The sequence below is a fragment of the Leucopleurus acutus genome (assembly GCF_964270905.1).
Source record: "Leucopleurus acutus genome assembly, chromosome: 15".
Taxonomy (NCBI): Eukaryota; Metazoa; Chordata; class Mammalia; order Artiodactyla; family Delphinidae; genus Leucopleurus; species Leucopleurus acutus.
Genome location: NC_139157.1, coordinates 50,625,192 through 50,644,560, shown reverse-complemented (window position 1 = coordinate 50,644,560; position 19,369 = coordinate 50,625,192). Strand labels below are relative to the sequence as shown.

The 19,369-nt window shown below is 36.8% G+C and overlaps 1 protein-coding gene across 2 annotated transcripts in view; it reads left to right on the top strand.

Moving 5' to 3' along the window:
• Positions 1 to 19,369, top strand: part of AFG1L (AFG1 like ATPase) — a 194,553-nt gene that overhangs the window by 80,218 nt on the left and 94,966 nt on the right. For both annotated transcript variants that reach the window (XM_082856019.1, XM_082856020.1), the window contains exon 7: positions 10,366 to 10,424. In XM_082856019.1, the coding sequence (XP_082712145.1) occupies positions 10,366 to 10,424 (59 nt within the window). The remainder of the gene's footprint in view (positions 1 to 10,365; positions 10,425 to 19,369) is intronic.

The following is a 19,369-nucleotide window of genomic DNA, read 5'->3' as shown; positions in this document are numbered from 1 at the left end:
AATAGAAATTTCCTTCAAGAATAAAGACAAAATAAAGACATTCTGATATGAAAGAAAACTAAACAAATTCATCAGCATAAGATATGCACTACAAGATATTCTAAAAGAAGTTCTCCAGGTAGAAAGGAAATATTAAGACACTTGGATCCTCAAGAAGAAATGAAGAACATCAGAAATGGTAAATATTAGAGTAAATATCAGTAACTAGTTTTTCTTCTTAATTTCTTAAAAATAGAAATGATCATTTTATGAGAAATTATAACATTGTCTTGTGGGGTTCATAATGTATGTAGATGTGATCCATATGACACCTATAGCATAAAGGGAGGTGTTTAGATGGACTTATATGGATGGAAGGTTTCTACCTTTTTTTGTGTGAAATGGTATGATATTAATTCTAAGTAGAGTGTGAAAAGTTAAGGGTACAGGCATACCTTTAAGATACTGTGGAGACATCCAGACCACTGCAATACAGTGAATATTGCAATAAAGTGAGTGACACAAATTTTTTGGTTTCCTAGTGCATTTAAACATTATGTTTACACTATACTGTAGTCTATAAAGTGTGCAATAGCATTATGTCTAAAAAATCAACTTACACACCTTAAGTAAAAAATACTTTATTGCTAAACATGCAAACCATCATCTGAGTCTTCAATGAGTTGTAATCTTTTTGCAATAGTAATGTAACCGAACCCAGGTTTGGCTGCTTGCCATTCATAAGCCACTAATTTGAGAGGCAAGCGTCAGTAGAAAAGAAAGGTGCTTTAATCAGAAAAGCTGGCAATCTGCGAAGAAGGTGGTCTTGTGTCCAGAGACCAACTCCAAAGATTCTCCTCAACCATGACAGTTTTTAAAGGGAAAAATGGAGGCGAAGAATCTCAGTGAGTCATCAAGGCAGGAGGTTTGGTTCTGCATCATTCTCCGTTGAGTGCAGACTGGCTGACTCTTCAGATGTTATTTTGCCTGTGTGATCTGCCTGCAGGATTGCTAAGGAGGCTGTTGGGTGTAGAGAGCTAGTAATTTTTTAACTGCTTAATTCTTCATTCTTACTTTCTATCTAGGAAAATAATCAGGTTAGACAAGGTACGGTGTATATTCAAGAGAGCATAAGTCAGGAGTTAGTTTCAATTGCTTAATGATCTCATTCCTATAATTAGGTTCTTTTAAGGTTAGAGGGGAACAGAAGTGGACAAAGAGGAAAGGGGCAAAAGAGCTGCTTTCAATAACATCAGAGATCACTGGTTGTAGATCACCAAAATAAATATAATAATAATGGAAAAGTTTGAAATATTGCGAGAATTACCAAAATATGACACAGAGACATGAAGTGAGCAAATTATGTTGAAAAAATGGTGCTGATAGACTTGCATGACACATGGTTACCACAAACCTTCAATTTGGAAAAATGCAGTATCAGCAAAGATCAATAAAGTAAAGCACAGTAAAATGAGGTATGCCTGTATATATTGTAACCCCTAGAACAACAGAAATAAAATAAAAACCAGTTGACAAAAAGGAATTTTAAAATATATTCAAATAATTGAAAAAAGGCAAGAAAAGGTGAACAGAGGAAGAAAATGTAGAGGAAACAAAAAGAAAACAAATAATAAAATCATAGACCTAGGGACTTCCCTGGTGGTCCCGTGGGTAAGGTTCCATGCTCCCAGTGCAGGAGGCCTGGGTTCAATCCCCTGGTCGGGGAACTAGATCCTGCATGCATGCCACAACTAAGAGTCTGCATGCTGCAACTAAAGATCCCACACGTGGCAACGAAGATCCTGCATGCCACAGCTAAGTAAGTCCTGGTGCAGCCTAAATACATAAATAAATAAATATTTAAAAAAAATCATAGACCTAAATGTTAAATGAACTAAACATTCCAGTAAAAGGTAGAGGTTATCAGGATGGATTAAAAAATATCAAGAGATATACTTTAAATATAAATATAGATTGAAAGTAAATGGATGCAAAGAGGTATATTCTACAAACAGTAATAATACAAAGCCTGATGTGTGTGGGCTTATTAACGTCAGATTAAATTGACTGAGGCAGGCCCTGCCAGTCCCTTTGGCCCCACCAGAGGATGCTTGTGCTGGGCTCTGCCTCTCTGTCCTCAGTTCATGGCAGCAGGGGTCCTGCGCCCCTGACTCCCGGGCCTTGGTGCTGGAGTTTGTCCACTAGGGATTACAGTTGTGGGTAAATCAAGTATTGTGTGGTGGTTTGTGGAAAACAGTTTTGAGCCTAAGATCAGTTCAACAACAGGGCATCTTTTGTCTAGCGCCAAAACGAGTGGCATAAATTCCTAACCTGGGATACAGCTACACAAGAATGATTTTCTGCTTTACCACCGATGTTCATTTATAATGATTTATGATGCCAAAAAGGAGAGGTATTTTCAACATTAAGGAATGAATTAAAAGATCTTTGACAGCAAGTCCCATCTAATTTTGTAGTTGATGTGGCAGGAAATAAGTGCGATATTATTGCAAAAGGTGAGTCATGGAGAGAGATGCTAAGGATTGCACTGACTCAGCCATACAATTTTTGTAGAGATCAGTGCAAAAACCACAGTGAACTTAAAGGACTCTAAAGAAGTTTCTCAAAGAATTCCATTCACTCACACCAACCCACCACCCCCCCCCAACCCCCCATTTGGTAGTAAGGGCTTCTGACTCCAAAGACAACCTTTCGAGTCAAAGTGAAAAAAAGCTGTTGTTGGCTGAACCTCAGCCTCTCACACTTGATAATGAAATAGTTGGTTCTAAAAGTTAACAGGGGACTTCGAATCTCTGCCACTACTTTTTGCCTGGCTGGTTTTGAGTCTTCTTTGTGCACAGGGGATTCCCCAAAATACCCAAGGTCTGTTTTCTCATTGAAGACTCCAGTCATGATATTTCTGTTCATTGAATTCTGTTACAAAAAGAAACTCTGGTGTGAAAAACTACTTCATTGGTGTTTGACTTTACTGAAAATAAATACATAAGGTAGTATTTTGGCAGTGAAGGTTTTATGTAACATTTTATTAAGTTTCTCTTTCATGGTTTTTAAAAAGAAAAAGAGTCTGTGGAGCCTGTAATTTCCCTGGATCCCCATTATCACTGTTATAAAGGATTGCACCATTTAAAATGGCATAGGATATCTAAAATGGAGGCTGACAATTATTATTTGAGTCAAAGATGGATTCAATTTATAGGACTATTCATGGGATTGATGGAGAGGATTTCATCTTCCTGCTACCTCTAAAGCAGTTTTCATTGAAAACATTAGCCAAGGATACACGTGGAAAATTAACATCAACAACAATAAATGTGTAGATCACCCTAATTTTTCCTTCAGATTTTTAAATTTGTGTGTCACTAAACACAGTATTGGTACTTGGCAATGAATAGGAATGAGCACATAATAACATGGATGAATTTCAGAAACATTAGGCTGAGTTAAAGAAGACTTATACAAAAGAATATATACTCTATAGTTTCATTTTTATGAAGTTTTATCCAAGGTTTTATGGTTTGCTTTGGAGATTTTAGTATATATCTTTAACTTATCACAGTCTACTTCAAGTGATACTAGACTGCTTCAGGTATAGTCTAAGAACTTTCCACAGTATACACCCATTTCTCTCCTCCTAGTCTTTATGCTATTGTTTTCATACATTTTATTTCCACATATGTTATAAATCCCACAATATATTATTATTTTTGCTTTAAATAATTATCTTTTAAAGGAATTTAGATAATAATAATAATAAAAAAGGCTCATATTAACCCACAGTTACCATTTCTGGTGCTCTTTACTCATTTATATTTTCCAGGGTTCCATCCAATATTATTTTTCTGCCTAAGGACTTCCTTTAAAGATTTCTTATAGTTCTGGTGTTCTGGTGATGAATTCTTTCAGCTTTTGTATGTCTGTACTTGAAAAGATATTTTTGCTCAGGATAGAATTCTATGTGGACAGTTTTTGTTTTTTCTGTTTTTGACCTTTAAAGATGTTGCTCTACCATGTTCTGGCTTGCGTTGTTTCCAATGAGAAGTTGCTATCGTTCTTATCCTTATTCCTCTGTATGTAATATATATTTTTGCCTCTGGCTGCTTTTAAGAGTTTTTTTTTTTTCCTCCTTTGATCACCAGTTATAAGCAGTTTGATTATAATATGCCTTGATGTAATTTTATTCATGTTTCTTGTGCTTGGGCTTTAATGAGCAACTTAGATCTATGGGTTTATAGTTTTCATCAAGTTTGGAAATAATTTGGCCATTATTTCTTCAAATATTTTTTCTATCCCCTCCTCTTCTCCCCTTCGGGTACTGCAATTCCACATATATTGGGTTGCATAAAGTTGTTTCAGAGCTCACTTATTCTCTGTGCATTTTTTCTTAGTTTTTTTTCTCTCTGTGCTTCATTTTGGCTAGTTTCTATTGCTATGATTTAAAGTTCACTAATATTTTCTTCTGCAGTGTCTAATCTGCTATCATTCCCATCCAGCATATTTTTTTTGTCTCACATATTGTAAGTTTGCATCTCAAAAAGTTCTTCTTGGGTCTTTTTATATTTCCCATGTCTTTATTTGATATGCTTGCTCTTCCAGCTGCTTGAACACATGGAATACAGCAATAACTGTTTTAATGTTCTTGTCTTCTAAATTTATCACCTATGTCATTCCTAGGTCTGTTTCTGTCGATGGATTTTTCTCCTTGTTCTGGGTCATATTTTCCTGTTTCGCTGCATGCTTGGTAATTTTTTATTAGATGTTAGGCAATATGAATTTTACTGTGTTGGGTATTGGATATTTTTATATCCCTATAAATATTCTTGAGCTTTATTTTCTTTCTTACAAACAGTTTGATTCTTTTGGGTATTGCTTTTAAGTTTTGTATGGCAGGACTAGAGCACATTTAGTCTAGGACTAATTTTTCTCACTACTGAGATAAATCCCTTTTCAGTATTCTGCTCAATACCCTAGAAATTTAGAGGTTTTCCAGTCTGTCTGGTGGAGATAGGCACTCTTCCCAGCCATGTGTGAGCCCCAGTGATGCTTTCCTTGAGTACTTTCAGATGATTCTTCTCCTGGCTTCAGGTCATTTCCTCACACACATATGCTGATCAGTACTCAGCTGGGGATTTAACTGGGACCCTCAGCAGATCTTTAGAGCTTTTTCACTGGGCAGCTGTCTTTTCTGTGGTACGCTGCTCTGTGAACTCTAGCTGCTTTTTCCTCCCTGGACTCTTCACCTATCTCCTCAGCTGGGGAGACTTCCAGGCTCTGTTTGGGTTCCCCCTCCTTGTGCAGAGTGCTATAAACTTCGCCAGACACTAAGTGCATTTGTTTTCTATTCTTAGGGATAACTGTCCCTTTTTTCTGGCGTCCAGTGTTCATATAAAGCTATGATGACCAGGTCTGGGATTATGGAAGGCCACTCTAAAAGTCTGTCCACGATAGTGGATTCAAGGAAGGCTTGTTAGAAAATGTGGGATTTGAGCAATAGTTTGTATAGTATTAGAAAAGAAGGTAGAGGTAAAGTCATGAGCTTGTGCTGACTCTTCTGCCTAGGATACGCTTCCTTCTTCTCTGCTTGGTGGCACCCCACTTATTTTTCCAAGGTGCTCTAGTCCCATTGTTACCTGCAAAGCTGCCTTTGAACCCAGCTAAAATGAGTAGTTCATGTTCTGTATATTATGTTTATACCTTGTATCCTTTTTTACCTCGTATCATGGTTATGATCTGGTTGTGTCTGTCAGCTGTGACAAGTCTAGCTGGTCACAACATGGTTCTGAAAAAGCCTATGAGTTTTAGCTTCATTAAAGACCTTCCTCGGGCTTCCCTGGTGGCGCAGTGGTTGAGAGTCCGCCTGCCGATGCAGGGGACACGGGTTCATGCCCCGGTCCGGGAATATCCCACATGCCGCGGAGCGGCTAGGCGCGTGAGCCATGGCCGCTGAGCCTGTGCGTCCAGAGCCTGTGCTCCGCAACGGGAGAGACCACAACAGTGAGAGGCCCGCGTACCGCAAAAAAAAGAAAAAAAAAAAAGACCTTCCTCAAAAATTCTAGATATACCAATTACTGGCTGGGAATTCAGCAAATTATTTTTAAAACTTTGAGTATCGGTTTCTTTATCTGTAAAATAGAGGTAGAAATATTTACTATGCAGCGTTATTGTAATTTGTGTACAGTGTCTAGCAAATTGCCTGGCTCCTAGTAGGTGTTCTCTAAATGCTAGTTCCTCCTTTTATTTATCTTTTGTCTTCAGCACTCATTTCAGTGCAGACAAATAATAGGAATTCATGAATGTGTGTTGAATTGAATATAAAATTGTAATATACCATCAAATGGGAACATTTAATTAGCTGTATTATCTATACATCTAGTAAAATACTGTTTGAACTCCAGTTAGATTTTTAAAAAGAAGCTAAGTAGCTCTTCCTGCTTACGTGGTCTAAAGCCGCCATTTTCTTTTAATCTGTACTAAAATAAGAATCTCCTGGAAAGGTAAATCAGATTGGTTCCATAGAGCCATATAATTATTTTGTGTTAATTTATAGGAAAACTCCTTTTAATTACCTATCTTAAAAGTTTCTTACTCTAAATCCATATGTACTTATATAACTAAGTGGACATCCTGGTCATTTTGACACTGGGTTTTTAAGGAAAAGATCTGCATATCCATGTGCATCTCCAAAGTATTTATGTAGATCCTTGTAATTACTTTATAAATCCTCTTTGCATGCACTTCATCGGTAAGTCTTATTACAGTTATTCATTGTGGAGAATATAGAGGTCCTTATACCATTCTCAAAAAATGAACGTCCTGGGACTTCCCTGGTGGCGCAGTGGTTAAGAATCTGCCTGCCAATGCAGGGGACATGGGTCCGATCCCTGGTCCGGGAAGATTCCACATGCCACGGAGCAACTAAGCCCGTGCACCACAACTACTGAGCCTGCGCTCTAGAGCCTGCGAGCCACAACTGCTGAAGCCCGCGCTCCACAACTACTGAAGCCTGCGTGCCTAGAGCCTGTGCTCTGCACGCAACAAGAGAAGCCACTGCAATGAGAAGCCTGTGCACTGCAACAAAGAGTAGCCCCCGCTCGCCGCAACTAGAGAAGGCCCACCACGGCAACGAAGACCCAACACAGCCAAAAATAAATGAATAAAATATAAAATAAATTTATAAAAAATAGAATGTCCCATAATTCCAGTACTCTGTCTTATATGGCCAAGTGCTCTTTTAGCTCTGTTTAGAGATCATTAAAAAATAATAGGCAAGAACTTCTGTTGAATTATAAAATAATATTTAGTAAATAATGACAAATGTTGATATTAATGTAGTATAAAATCTTCATGTCTAAGAAAAATAATATTAAACAACTAATATTAAAAATTTTGGTAGCTAAATAACATTTCAGGAGATGGATCTATTGTATTGACAATTTGCATAATATTTGAATTGCAAAAAACTCTTCAATTTAATGAGTACAGTCCTTTTTCACTTAAGTGTCCTGTAAAAACCTAAAGGTTTTCCAACCAAATGAATTCTGTTTAGAATTTTATTCAGAAAATACTTCCCAGAGCATAAAGTTTGAATTATATATCCTTGTAAAGGCTGATTTTTTTTTAAAGTTAACCCTTTAAAAATTAAATCTCAAAGACTTAAAGGCATTGTTATTCTACTTTAATTTTGCTGAGTGGAAATCTTTTAATCAAGAATATTACAAGTGGGCCTTTACATTTCTCATTGTCATTAACCTACTGAACGGTTCATGCCTGTTAAACTACATGTCAGGGCCTGCCTTATATGTCCATAAACAGAGATATTCCGCGAGTAAGACCAAAATGTTACCTTAACATAAACTTTCATTACTGTAATATTTTAGTTTTAATTCTGTAACATTTCGTTTTTTGACATTCACTAGTGTTGTGTATGTTTCTCTAATAAATTTTCAAAGAGCTTATTGAGGCATAATTGACATATAATAAATAGCACATATTTAAAGGATACAATTTTTAAAATACTGACATACGTATACATCTGTGAAATCTCCACCCCGACAATATAATTAACATTTCCATCACACCCCAAATTTCCCCCTCCCCTTTTTCATCTCTCCCTGCCATCCCTGTCCCAATCCCTCCCTTTCCCAGGCAACTGATTTCTTCAGATTATTATAGATTAGTTGGCTTTTCCTACAGTTTTATATATATGGAATCACACAGTATGGTACTCTTTTTTTTTTGAGGGGTAGGAGGGTTTTGCCTCTTTTACCCCATATAATTATTTTGGGATTCATCTATTTTTTTGTGTGTATGAATAGTTTACCTTTTTTATTGCTGAGTAGTATTTCATTATACAGATATGCCACAGTTTATCCATTCATCTAATGATGGACATTTGGATTACTTCTAGTTTTTGGCTGTTACAGATAAAGCTACAATTTTAGCTATTATGATAAAGCTGCTATAAACATCAAGTGTATTTAAAAAATTATTTCATTTTTGATTTTTACCACTTACTGGCAATCATGGCTGTCAACTCTTATCGTATAGCAATGTTTTTATGCACCTTCCCCAGCAACTTTGTAATTTGGGAAGACTATGAAAATACCTAACTTTAAACCCATTTCCTGCATTTTACCCATTTTATTCATTCGAGGTATTGATTATAGGAAAAAAAGATCTCATTTTGAAGAGATCCTGGTTAGCATTATCTTACCTTTTATAATATCTGTCTAGCATTATCCCACCTTTTAGAATATCACTAAATAAAAATTTCAAATGTAACTGAATTTAAAGCCTGCATTATCTTACCTTTTATAATATCACTAGATAAAAATTTTAAGTGTAACTGAATTTAAAGCCTGTAGTCCTTAATTAACCAAAGAGCTTATGCAAATACTTTCTTCACTATAATGTTATGATGAATATTTTTCTAAAGAGAATAAATGTTTCCTAATGACCATATTTTATTTCCATAAGTAAATATGGCAGTTGAAATCTTAGTTATCAAATTTTCTTTAAACAGGGAAATATAGAAAGGATCCCTTAATGCAATACTTAAAAAGAAAAATTGAGACACAAACTAACTTGTGATTTTTATAATTTGGAAAACTTTTTACTGTTCTCATTTTTATACTTTTTTATTTTTTAAATCTCATTACTTTATAGAGTTGACTTTTTAAAGGAATATTTTATTTATTTAGGCTGTGCCGCACGGCTTGTGAGATCTTAGTTCCCTGACCAGGGATTGAACCTGGGCCTTTGCCAGTGAGAGCGTAGAGTCCTAAACTGCTGAACTGCCAGGGAATTCCTTAAAAGGAATGTTTTATATGCAATAAAAATTCAACGTCCTGAAAAGAATATTCCAAGTCTCCATTATTAACAAAAAGTATGCAAAGCTTAAAATTTGTTTCCCCTTTCCATTTATTTATTCTTAACAATATGTGTGTTTATGTGTGGGTATATGCATATGAATATACATACACCATGGCACATATACATATATATAAAAAACACTATTATAAGGCAACAAAAACTACCTGTTTATGATATATAATTACATTAACTTTACAGTCTATTAAGAATGGAGTTTTAATTTTTAGGTAGTTTCTTGGAAAGTGGCCTTAATGTTATTTACTTTAATGGAAATATATCAACTTGATATAAATGCATGCACAGTTCTGTCTGTTGATGTGTTTTCTTGAATGGCAAACTGTGTTACACAGTATTCTGTACTGAGAACTTTTATTATAGATGAGAAAAGGAGACTATAATTTGTTTCCCAGTAGAATCTATGTTCAAATATTAAGTACTTTTAAATAGATCTTCTTTTTATGTTGAATTTTTGATTTAGGATCATTCGTGATATCTTCCAAATTCTTTTCTTGCTTTTTATTATAGTTTTTTTTTTATTGCTTTTTTTTTTTTTGCGGTACGCGGTCCTCTCACTGTTGTGGCCTCTCTCGTTGCGGAGCACAGGCTCCGGACGCACAGGCTCAGCGGCCATGGCTCATGGGCCCAGCCGCTCTGTGGCATGTGGGATCTTCCCGGACCGGGGCATGAACCCGTGTCCCCTGTATCGGCAGGCGGACTCTCAACCACTGCACCACCAGCGAAGCCCTTTATTATACTTTAAAGCTAATTTGATTGAATGCCTTTTGATATTCTTTCTGTGATTGTTAATTTTTTTCTGTTATTAAGAATGTAATAAATTTTGTATAGTACCAGAATAGAGATCAATTTTGGTTATTTTTCTTCTCTTTTGCTTCTTTATCTTTTTCATCAGTAGAAAGCTTTATTTGCCAGGCTAAAATATAAGCTAACATTATGATTTAGGTGAAGTGAAAAGCTAATACTAATTTTTTCTTTCAGATCTCTATAAAAATGGACTCCAAAGAGCTAACTTTGTACCATTCATAGCTGTCCTGAAGGTAAGGAAAATTAGTTACTTATGTTCACTGACTAATATATTGATTGATAATTAAGGGCATTTATAGGATTGCTATGGTCTTGCATTCAAGCAGAATTTATTTTGTTATTTGATGGTAATAGTTAAAGACTCTAAAGGAGAAAAGAATCTTTTTTATATAGTATTCATCAATATGTACACAGGAAAAATTACAAAATATAGTCTAAATTATTGTCCAGCTGCAGCATTTGATAGTTTGCATTTTATAAATTTTAATTTGAGGTTTGCTTGTAAATTATAGTGGACCGTTTCAACTTATACATTGATTTCTGAAAAAATGTTTAATGTTCCTTGTTTCCTTCAGGTTAATGGCCATTAACATGTTTTCCCAGCTATTAAAGTTGCTATTTTGGAGTAGCATTATTACAAAAATATTGTAATATATTTAAATGTGATTGCCATCAAGTTATCATGAAATTATGTCAAGTTGAGGTACATAAATAGTTTAAATATTTGTGTGTATCATCACTGCATAGAGTTTAAAATAGGCTTCATTACAATATGATGAAGAATAAAGTAGCCTTCTTTTTCACTGTTAATTTTAGTAATTTTTTTACACGATTATTCAATAATTCTACATTCTACCAATATTTATTGGGAACCTACTATGGGCAAAGTGCTACATTAGGCATAATGGATAATATAATCATTAAGTAGGTTGTGTTTCTTGCTTGCAAGTCATTTATAATCTGGTTGGGCATATACTATGTACATAGATACCTATAACACAAAGCAAAATGTTTTTGGTAAAATAATTACCAAAAAGAAGCGTATATGCCAACATATAATTTCTGTAATTCTCAGGCACATTTTTCCCTGTCCATAACAACATATCTAAAGAAAGGATAGAATTGTATTTTTTTTAAAAAAAGAACTAAAACCTCAAAATTCTTACCAAGAAGGAGGAGTAAAAACATTTTATATTCACATATTCTGAAGATGTAGTCAGACAATCTTTTTGAAATATACTTTAGTTGGAGCTATTGTTAGTGCCAAACATTATTCCCTGTGCTATCCAAACATCTGTTTCCTTGACCAATTTTAGGTTCCCAGAAGATTTTAGTTTCTCTGAGATGGTTTCAGATGTAGGAAAAAGTACTTTTTGAAGATTTATGCTGTTAGTAATTTTTTCCCCTTTGTATTCATGTTTTACATTTGAGGAGAAGGTAGATTTGCAATGTTTTCTCCATGCCAGGAATCCAAAGTAATGTGGTGTATGTAGATACCAAAATATAAACAGGGAAACTAAGAAAAATAGATGCTAAAAATAGTTTCTTCATGTAGCATAAAATACACAAAATATAAAGAGATGGCTCACAAATGAAACAAGCTAAAAGATTCTCATGGAACTTTGTAGCTGTACTTTTTTAACCCCAAACCTTATTTTTTGGTCAGTTATTTGTCATACTTTAACATATAATAGCATTACTAATAGACAACTAATTTGACCAGATTGAATTTAATTTCCTTTCCCTTTCCCACCCTTAATTTTTTTTTTAAAGAGGAAGAAAAACCAAAGAGGTGAATAATCTGATTTGAGATCCAACAAGATCTGAGATAATACACAATTTTTTTTTTTTTTTTTTGCGGTACGCGGGCTTCTCACTGTTGTGGCCTCTCCCGTTGCGGAGCACAGGCTCTGGACGCGCAGGCTCAGCGGCCATGGCTCATGGGCCCAGCCACTTCGCGGCATGTGGGATCTTCGCGGACCGGGGCACGAACCCGTGTCCCCTGCATCGGCAGGCGGACTCTCAACCACTGCACCACCAGGGAAGCCTGATAATACACAATTTGAAATTAAATATGAACTAACGTTTCCAGGAAACTAAATACCAGATTTGATGAGAAAATATCTAAAATGTCTCATTTATTTAAAAGACTTTTCACATGTAACAAAACATCAGTCTGATGAAATGTACACTAGAGCTGGTTTCCTTGGAGCTTTTTTGGTGGGCGTATGAAGTTTCCCTTGTAAAGCAAAGTTGTTTCATATTCATTTTACCTCTTCACACATGCTAGCATTACTCTTTCATTTTGGCCCAGCTGAGAGACGTGTATAGTAGAAGTGGAAATACTAAATATCAAAACTTTGTTTTAAGATAGACTTAAAACAAATAGAGGATCTTAGTTTAATAAAAAGAGATTATAAACAAGATAGAAATTTATTTTGGGGAAATGTACAGTGTAAAATCCTTTTTCTCCCTTACGTTTTTCTCTGTAAACTGAGTGATAACAAGTTTGTAATTCACCACAAGAATTTGTGATTTGTTGCTTGGAGTATTGCAAAATGACCAAAAACTTATGTAAGCTATTAGTGAACAGTATTTTCATAAGATAGTAAGAATGATGAGGAGGACTAATATGTTATTAAAAGCCATAGGTCTGGGACTTCCCTGGTGGTCCAGTGGTTAAGAGTCTGCCTTCCAATGCAGGGTACACAGGTTCAATCCCTGGTCGGGGAACTAAGATCCCACATGCTGCGGGGCAACTAAGCCCGCACGCTTTAGAGCCCAGGCGCCACAACTAGAGAGAAGCCTGCGTGCCACAATGAAGATCCCGCATGCTGCAACTAAGACCCGATGCAGCCAAATAAATAAATAAATATTAAAAATAATACAAGCCATAGGTCCATCAACAGATGAATAAACAAAATATATTCATGTAATGAAATATTGTTCTGCCATAAAAAGGAGTGAAATTCTGATGTGATACATTATGGATAAACCTTGAAAACATGTTAGGTGAGATAAGCCAGATACAAAAGGACAAATATTATATGATTCCACTTACATGAGGTACCTAGGAAAGGCAAATTGATAGAGACAGAAAGTAAAATAGAGGTTACCAGGGGCTGGGAGGAAAGGGGAATAGGGAGTTATTGTTTCGTGGGTGCAGAGTCTCTGTTTAGGATGATGAAAAGTTCTGGAAATGGATAATGGTGATGGTTGCATAACATTGTGAATGTACTTAATGCCATTGAATTATACACTTAAAAATGGTTAAAATGATAAATTTTATGTTATGTGTATTTTACCACAATTTATAAAAAAAGAAAAGAAGCCATAGGACTAGAACGGATATAGGAAACGATCAGATACATCCTCTAGAAACTGTTTGTAAAAAGCAAAGGAAAACAAAACAAAACAGAAAACTCTTACATGTATTTTTTACTGCCTTTTAAGTAGGGAGTTTCCTGTTTTTTTCTTGTACTTTCTTTGAGTTTGTTTTGCTGTTCTTTTTTAAAATTTACTGAGATTTTTATCTCACTTTAACCTTCTTTCTTAAATGCATTTAAGGCTATTTATTTCCCTCTGAATAGCTGCATCCATGAAGTTTTGATATTTAGTATTTCCACTCTCAAGTTCAAAGTGTTTTCTAATCTTCATTGTGATTTCTTCTTTAACCCATGAATTATCTAGAAGTCTATTTCTTAATTTCCAAACATATGAGAATTTTCTAGTTATCCTTTTGTTACTGTTTTCTTAATAAATGCTTAATTGCATTGTGGTCAGAGAATGTGCCCTTTGTGACTTCAGTTCTTTCAAATTTGTTGAAACTTGCTTTATGGCCAAATATGTGGATATTTTTTGTAAATATTCTCAGCATTCTTGAAAATAATGAGTACTCGCCAGTTATTGTGTGATACATGTAATACCCATTAAGTTATCAATAGGTTTGTTAATTATGCTGTTCAAATCTTTATTCTTATATATTTTTCACATCAGTTATTGAGAGGCTTATGGAAAACATCTCCCACTATGGCTGTGAATTTATCCATTTCTCTTATAATTCTGTCATTGACCTTACATATTTGGAGACTGTTGTAAGTTGCATACAGATTTAAAATGACTCAATGTTGCCTCTGAATGGAACTTTTAAAAGTTATTTTTTATCATGAAGGAGTAATTCTCCTTGTTTCAAGCATAGTCATTATTTCCTGATGAAGCATTTTTATCACGTCTGCTTTCAAATCTTTTTTTTAAAAATAAATTTATTTATTTAGGCTGCATTGGGTCTTCGTTGCTGCGTACAGGCTTCCTCTAGTTGCGGTGAGCAGGGGCTACTCTTTTGTTGCGGTGCGTGGGCTTCTCATTGCCGTGGCTTCTCTTGTTGCGGAGCATGGGCTCTAGGCACACAGGCTTCAGTAGCTGTGGCACGTGGGCTCAGTAGTTGTGGCTCGCGGGCCCTAGAGCTCAGGCTCAGTAGTTGTGGCGCATGGGCTTAGTTGCTCCGTGGCACGTGGGATCTTCCCAGAGCAGGGCTTGAACCCGTGTCCCCTGCATTGGCAGGTGGATTCTTAACCACTGCGCCACCAGGGAAACCCTGCTTTCAGATGTTTATCAGATAATTCTAACATCTGTGTCATCTTGATGTTGGCGTTTGATTGTCTTTTTATATTCTGTTTGAGGTCTTTGTGGTTTTTGGTATGAGTGATTTTCAACTGAAACTTGGACGATTTAATAATTTGTCATGAGACTTTGAATCTTATATTTGTTAATTGATATTTTATTGTGGTAAAATATGCATAACCTAAGATTTACCACTTTAACCATTTTAAATGTACAGTTCAGTGGCATTAAGTACATTCACATTGTTGAGCAACCATCACCACCATGCATCTCCGGAACTTTTACATCTTCCCAAACTGAAACCCTGTACTCTTTAAATAATCACTCCCCATTCTTTCCCTCCCCCAGATCCTGGTAACCACCTTTCTACTTTCTGTCCCTGTGAATTTGTCATTTCTAGGTACCTTATATAAGTAGAATCATATAATATTTGTCCTTTTGTGTCTGGCCTATTTCATTTAGCATAATGACTTCAAGATTCATTCATCCATGCTGTAGCAAGAGTTAAAATTCCATTCCCTTGGGGCTTCCCTGGTGGTGCAGTGGTTGGGAGTCCGCCTGCCGATGCAGGGGACACGGGTTCGTGTCCTGGTCCGGGAGGATCCCACATGCCGTGGAGCGGCTGGGCCTGTGAGCCATGGCCGCTGAGCCTGCGCATCCGGAGCCTGTGCTCTGCAATGGGAGAGGCCACAGCAGTGAGAGACCCGCGTATCAAGGAAAAAAAAAAATTGTAAAATTCCATTCCCTTTTAAAGCTAATATTCCATTATATGTTTATACCAATTTTGTTTATCCGTTCATCTGTTGGCCACGTGCTCTAGAGCACGTGGACTTCAGTAGTTGTGGTGCATGGGCTGAGTAGTTGCGGTGCATGGGCTCTAGGGTGCGCGAGCTTCAGTAGTTGTGGCGTGCAGGTTCAGTAGTTGCGGCTCACGGGCTCTAGAGCACAGGCTCACTAGTTGTGGTGCATGTGCTTAGTTGCTCCGCAGCATGTGGGATCTTCCCGGACCAGGGTTTGAACCCGTGTCCCCTGCATTGGCAGGCAGATTCTTAACCACTGCGCCAGCAGGTAAGTCCCCTTCATTGTGTTTTGATTTGCATTTCTTAAATGATTAGTGATATTGAGCATCTTTTCTTGTGCTTCTTGGCCATTTGCATATCTTCTTTGTGGATCTTATTTAAACTTTCTGTTTTAACTGGTTATTTGGACACTCTTCTGGAAGGAGGAGAGACACTGCCTTGTCACTGCCAGACATAGGGAGACATCTGGGTTCCCTATTCAGCCTATTGACACCTGAGGCAAGGGTACTCCATGTTACTACTGGTGGAGGGGTTTAATTTCCACTGACATTGTGGGGATGGGGAGGATGCTCATTATTGACTGGCAGGGATGAAAGTTCCAGCTCCCTACGTGGCCTTCCATCTCTTTTTTTTTTTTTTTCCTCACCACGTGGCATACATGGGACCTAAGTTCCCAACAAGGGATCGAACCCACATCCCCTGCACTGGAAGTGCAAAGTCTAAACCACTGAACCACCAGGGAAGTCCCTGGCCTTCCTTCTTTGACATTAGCCTGGCAGGAGTGTTCGTGGGCCTCATTACATCCTTGTGAGATTTTAATTCAAGGCTCCCTTCAGCCTTTGCTAAAATGGGTGGAGGTGGCACCACAGTTTTCTGTGGTGTTTGCTGCAGTAGAACTGTTATCGTCTAAAAGTTTTCTTTCTTGTTACACTGCCATTTTCCTGGTCCTTTTGCTAAAGAGAGCAGGCTTTTGTTGGAGCCTCATTTGTCTGTGTCAGTTGGCATTTCTGGGTCGCCGGCTTCTTCACTTCTAAGTCTGAGATATATGAATCAAAAGAAGACTAGAGAACTCACCATTCTATTGTTATTCAGGTCTTGAGGTCCTTCGCTGTTTTTCTTTCTTTCTACTATTTGGTGTTTTCTTATGTTTGTTTTATATATAATTTCCAGGATTTTAAATTGTACATAGCAGGAGGAACAGGGGAATGTACAGCTACTGTCTTCCCAAAAGCAAAAGTCAGTTTATTAGAAGTTCTTGTCTGCTAATTCTATCATCTCTTGTCATTTCTGATTTTGTTTCTGTGGTCTGATTTTTTTTTCCTGGTTGTGGGTCCTATTTTCCTGCTTCTTTGCAAGTTTAGTAATTTGTGATGGGATGATGGACATTGTGATTATTGCACTGAGTCTCTGTTATTTCCTTTAAGACTGTTGACTTTTATTGGCAAGTGGTTTTTTCTTGCAGGTCATCCTGATGCTCTGAGGCTTGTTTTTAAAATTTGTTATCGTGTCTAGTGTAACCTTTACTCTAGGACTATATTTTAACCTTCTTCTGGATGTCACCCCTGTAGGTTCTCTACTGAATCCCCCCTCTTAGTGTCCACTGAAGTCTCTCTACTCTGGCTGTTCAGAATGCTTACATCTCCCAGCTTTGTGTGGATTGTTCTCCGCCCAGTCTTGTCACGTTTCATCATATACATGTGCAATTTTACATTCAGCTAAAGATTACAGACCTTTTCTACCTTTTCTATGTAGATTATCTGAAGCTCTTTCTCTGTATAACTTCCTCCTTACTGAACTGTACCATACAAATTGCAACTGCCTCAGCTTTCCAAAACCCTGATGTTGTCTCCTCAACTCATTTAGACTGCTGTGCTGAAGTCTAGAAATTGCCTCTAGATGGAAAGCCAGGGGAAATATAATACTTGCTTGCCTAATTTACTTCCCATGTCTCAGGGATTGCTGTCCTTTGCTACCCATTGTGTTATGTCTGACATCAGATGTTTCACATGTTTTATCCAGTGTTTTAGTGATTTGTGGCAGGAGGGCAAAATTGAGTTTCAGCTACTCTGCCTTGGTCAAAACCATTAGTCTTTTTCTTAGTTTTTAGTTGTAAAAAAGAATAATGCAAGATTTTATTTTATTTTTTGTAATTTGGGAGCTCAGAGCCATATTTTTCCATAGATACAAAAATATAAATAGGATAACTATAAAAAAAAAAAAGCAGTGATGGGCACGTCTTTCTCTCCCATGTTTAGAGGATTTGTTAAGTAAAAGATGGTATAGTCACATGAGGGGATATACTAGAGTTATTTAGAATGACATTTTCAAAACACGTGATAATGTAGAATAATGCTCATGGATAATATGAGTGAAAAAAATACGATGTAGGAGTATATTACTCTCTCAACTATGAAAGTAATATACATACATGGAAAATAGTGGAAATAAATATCCCAAAATGTAAAGAGAACTTATTTCTGAATAATAAGATTATAGATGATTTAAATTATCTCTTTTAGACCTTTCAAAGACTTCTGGAATGATACTGTATTATTTTTATAATAAAAAACATTTTTAAGTATGTAAATTTTTACCCACCCTTCCTAGAAAATCAGCAGACCTGGATAAGACTACCCATATTCAAAACTGAGAAATCAGCAAAAAGCAAAATGGACTGAACATGGGTCCCATGTATAGAGACTGTTAAAAAGATGAAATGGCAGGCATAAGAAGGAAGCATCAGGAGCAGATGGGAGAGGTAGGCATGAACCAACAAGTAAAAGCACTTGAAGAATATGCTTTAGAAGAATAATTATCTCAGGAAATGGGAGATTTTTGTTTTTCAGATAACACTTTGTTATATTTTAAAAGAAATTAGGGACTTTCCTGGTAGTCCAGTGGTAAAGAATCCACCTTACAGTACAGGGGACGCAGGTTCCATCCCTGGTCGGGGAACTAAGATCCCACATGCCATAGGGCAACTAAGCCCACGCACCACAATTACTGAGCTCATGTGCCTCAACTAGAGAGCCTGTGTGCCGCAAACTACAGAGCCCACACACTCTGGAACCCGCACACCACAAGTACAGAGTCTACGTGCCTTAGAGCCTGCACACCACAACTAGAGAGAAGCCTGCGCACCACAACGAAGAGCCTGCGCGCTGCAATGAAAGATCCGATGCAGCCAAAAAATAAAATAAATTTTTTTTAAAAAATCTTTTTTTTTTTTGTGGTATGCAGGCCTCTCACTGTTGTGGCCTCTCCCGTTGCGGAGCACAGGCTCTGGATGCGCAGGCTCAGCGGCCATGGCTCACGGGCCCAGCTGCTCCGCGGCATGTGGGATCCTCCCGGACAGGGGCACGAACCCGTGTCCCCTGCATCAGCAGGCGGACTCTCAACCACTGTGCCACCAGGGAAGCCCTTTTTTTTTTTTTTTTTTTTCAAAAGGAGAGTGAAAATACAATAGGACTAGTTAAAAGAAAAAGAAATTAAAGTTATGGTACTGATGAAATAAGAAATCAGAGATGAAAAAATGTAAAATCAGATGAAAAATGAGCTGGCAGAGCTAAAATAAAACAGACTGAAGGTGGACCCATTAAAAAAGTGAAAAGTGTTTTAGCAAAAGTAAGTTAAAGAATCAACACTACTGAAAATAAAATCACCTATACAGAGATCAGAGTTAAGAAAAGAATCACACTAAATGAAGTCAGAATAGTCAGAGATAAAAACTATTACAGAGAAGGTGCTAGTATGGAAAA